The sequence below is a fragment of the Rutidosis leptorrhynchoides genome, chromosome 10 (assembly GCF_046630445.1).
Source record: "Rutidosis leptorrhynchoides isolate AG116_Rl617_1_P2 chromosome 10, CSIRO_AGI_Rlap_v1, whole genome shotgun sequence".
Classification (NCBI taxonomy): domain Eukaryota; kingdom Viridiplantae; phylum Streptophyta; class Magnoliopsida; order Asterales; family Asteraceae; genus Rutidosis; species Rutidosis leptorrhynchoides.
Window position 1 is genome coordinate 38,895,827 of NC_092342.1, and position 3,710 is coordinate 38,899,536.

The 3,710-nt window shown below is 32.2% G+C and overlaps 1 protein-coding gene across 1 annotated transcript; it reads right to left on the minus strand.

The window, feature by feature from the left end:
* Nucleotides 1-709: 709 nt before the first annotated feature.
* LOC139870204 (chitinase 2-like) lies at nucleotides 710-1,609 on the minus strand. The gene has a single exon (XM_071858042.1). The coding sequence runs from the start codon at nucleotides 1,607-1,609 to the stop codon at nucleotides 710-712; it is 900 nt and encodes a 299-aa protein (XP_071714143.1).
* Nucleotides 1,610-3,710: the final 2,101 nt, after the last annotated feature.

The following is a 3,710-nucleotide window of genomic DNA, read 5'->3' on the forward strand; positions in this document are numbered from 1 at the left end:
ATCTTCGAACTTTGAACAATCACATCTTTTGATTCATTGCTCCGATTTAGTCACCGTATTTTTGAAATGTGTGTAGTTTTTTTAGATCTATTTGTTACCACTCTTTCGGACAAATTTTTGTTCGAACTCGGTACACAATGTTCGAAGACAAGATTTGTAAATGTAAATCGACCTCATGTTGCGATTTACATTTTATGTAACCAAATTTAGGGGTCTTTGGGGATTGTGGTGACATGAATGTTTTATATTTTATACCACAAGTCTAAATTGTCATCATAAACGTGCTTGTAACTTCGAATTCTCAAAATTATGCATATGGGTCAATATACACTCCTATGATTCAAATGAGTCGTAATTTCCAGCTTAACACAAAATAAGTCCAAAACACATTTTCAAAGCACCAATACTTGCAAATACAGTTAATTTAATATAATAAACGTGTCAAAATAAACAAATATTCTATTTGAAATCACATGACCCAAAAGCGTCAAGGGTCCAAGTGAAATTGTAAAACTGTTTATTTTGATTAATTCTATTTAAAAGCGTAAAAGTGTGTATTTTGATTATTTTCTATTCTTTTACTTTAATTCTCTTGCTTGGATGACAAACAATCTGGCTTCCACAAATTTCTTTCAAATTCAAACTAAAACTTCAATTTGGAATATATAATTCTAATTATAAAGCAAGCATAACTCTAACAAGGTTTCTATTAACCCTTTGCTAACAATGCCTGTGCTTGCCTCTCATACCTAAACCCACCCGCTTTCGAGTTATCAGCAGACCAAACAAAGATACCGTTTAGTTTTCGCTCGCTCTTGAGCTTCTCACAAGCCGTAAAGAACCCATTTTCAGGTTTCAAACCACCACTGTTATCCGTACTAAAGCTAACCAAGACCTTACCACCCTTATAATTAGCCACCTGTGTATCAAAGTAGCTCAAAAACTGCGTTACACTAGTGCTCTTATCGTACGCATAAAACTGAAAATTAACATAATCGAAAACACTTCTATAACTCTTCCATAAACCCTTATAATAACGTTGAACATCACCATCATCATAGGGTGCAATTGATGCAAATGAAATAACTCGATTTTTCTTTAAAATCGTTACAACTCGACCTATGCATTGTGTGAATACATTAGGCGATGCGTTAAAATGTTCATAGTCGACATCAATCCCATCTAAATGATATTGTTTAACGATTCGAGTGAGCGAAGAAACAGCGTTACTTACCCACGAATTAACCGAAAAAGCAGTAAAATTGACAAGTCGATTTCCCACACTGTCCCCGCCAATACTTAACCCTACTTTAACGTTCGAATGTTGGCGTTTAATTGATAGAACTTGAGATGGGCTAAGATTATCGAAGTCCCAAAACACGTTAAATATTCCGTTTGTTGGTTTTGGTGATGATCCGGTTGTGTAATCGATGGCGAAAGAGAGAAGGAAATGAAATTGAATATTAGGGTTTATGGGTACATCTGAAAATCGAACATTTTCAAAGTTTGCACCTATGTATTCACGAAAAACAATTGCTCGTGTTAGGATTCGATCAGTGTTATGAATATGAAGAACGATTAGAGCGAAAAAAAGCTTAAAATAGTTCATTGCTAGATTTGTTAATGAGTACTTCATAAAATTTCTAGCTATACATATATATACTATAGGTTCCATGTACAACTTCATCAAGACTTTTTTTTTTTTTTCAACTAAACCACAGGTAAAAGATAGTGGATTTTTTAAGATGAAATATATAAATAAATATAATTAATATACTTTCTTTGTCCTATCAGTGAACATATTATTGCTTGACATATTCTAGATTCTATGAGTTTTGTTACGTGTTTTGTACAAAAACGATAATATTGACTATATATATCCAATAAGCTACAAGTAGTTGCAAGTCGAGTGTTAAATTTTTGGTCGATAATGGAGTTGGTAGAATTTGTCAGCTTGTTGTTAGACGAGAACGTAGCTTTGAAGGTTCTCATATATATGTTCATTCCTTTGGATTGCATTTGTAAATTTGTAATGTAATTTGTATACAATATGATGCAAAGCGTACTAGTTTTCAAATATAAAGGATGTGTTTGGCACAAGAATTTTAAATTTTTTTTTATTTACGGTAATTAATTTCGTAACATAAATATAGTATGGATTATTACGGAGAACTATTATATTAAAATATATATACACCGTATTTCTGAATTCGTATTATGAGAATTCCTTAGGATCATTTTGCGAAAAAGTTATAATACTGTATGTAGTTTGAAAAAAAAAAAAAATTTCTTCAAGCCCAAATCCATCATATTCTCTTATTCCAATCATCAATCATGATTTTCAATGGTCTCAAAAACCACATTACTTTACTATTTTATTTTGTCAAAATAACTGCTTATCTACAATAAATATAAACAAATAAATATATTTTTATTTTATTTTTTGGCGAAAAAAAAAATTATATTAAACTCATTAACTTACTCTTATTTATTTCAATAATTATATTTTAAATTAATTTAGATATATAAACTTATTTTAAATATAAAAAATTGATATTTATCAAATTTATGTTACAATACAAAAAATTACAAGAAACATTTTTTTCAAATGGATCTAGTACATATATATAATCTATCAAAAATATATATACTCCACTCATCTACTTGGACATGGAGATCTAGTGCTCAACGTATATACATGCACCACCCACCAGTAAAAAAGTGTCACGATTAATCCAACTTGATCTAACATTTCTTAACAACTGGATTCCACTTTTCTTATGGCTTTCATAGTTTCATTCATGCAATTAGCATATACCCATATATCTATTAAACATTTGTAAGTTACTATATCAATTTTAAATCTTGTGGTGATACAAAAAGTTTGAAAACGGTACATGATTGAAATTATTTAGGCCGCATACACGTTTAATAAAAATACCCATTCTACAGTATAACCCGAACACGAAGGTTGATGAGCCGCTGGTGCCATTCTTTGAAGGTTCAAGGATGTGTAAAACGAGGAGTTGATGAGCCACTGGTGCCATTCGATTGTTGATTTCTTTGATCTTTTAGAGATCCATGAAAATAATTGTGCTTGGATCTCGGAAAGTATAGTGGCGGGGCACCAATCTTTTTTACTGAAAACTTTGAAATTTCGGTTTTTCCATATTATGTAGGTTGTGACCCATTTTGTCGCTAGCCAAATGTATTTACCAAGGTTCGATGTGGTGAATATTTGATCCGCTAAGGTTATGTTGTGAAGGTTGGAAAACGTATAAGCGGGAAGGTTCCACCAAGCTAGGATAGAGTTTCAAATCGTTTTCGTTGTTGTGCAATGGAATAAAATATGATCTATGGATTCGACATGAGAGCTACAAAGCGGGCAAAGTACGGTGTCGAGATCAATGTTTCGCTTGTCTAGTTCAACTCTAGTTGGGATTCTACCAAGTATGACCCTCCAAATGAATATGTTGATTTTTTGCGGTATGAGTTTATTTCTAGGAGTGTTGAAGTTGTTGGTAGGTGTTTCGAGTTTGAGATTGTCGAGAATGGATGAAAGTGACTTTGTAGTGAAGAACTCGGAATTATCTAAGTTCCATTTTCATGTATCGGGATTTTCGGAAAGGTTAATGGAAGAAAGAAGGTTGTTTAGTTCCGCTAGTTCATTAAGTGTTCGTCCGTATGGTTCACGGGACCAATTCCAAGTT

Coding starts and splice junctions, on each gene's coding strand:
- LOC139870204 (XM_071858042.1), bottom strand. CDS start 1,609: ATGAACTATTTTAAGCTTTTTTTCGCTCTAATCGTTCTTCATATTCAT.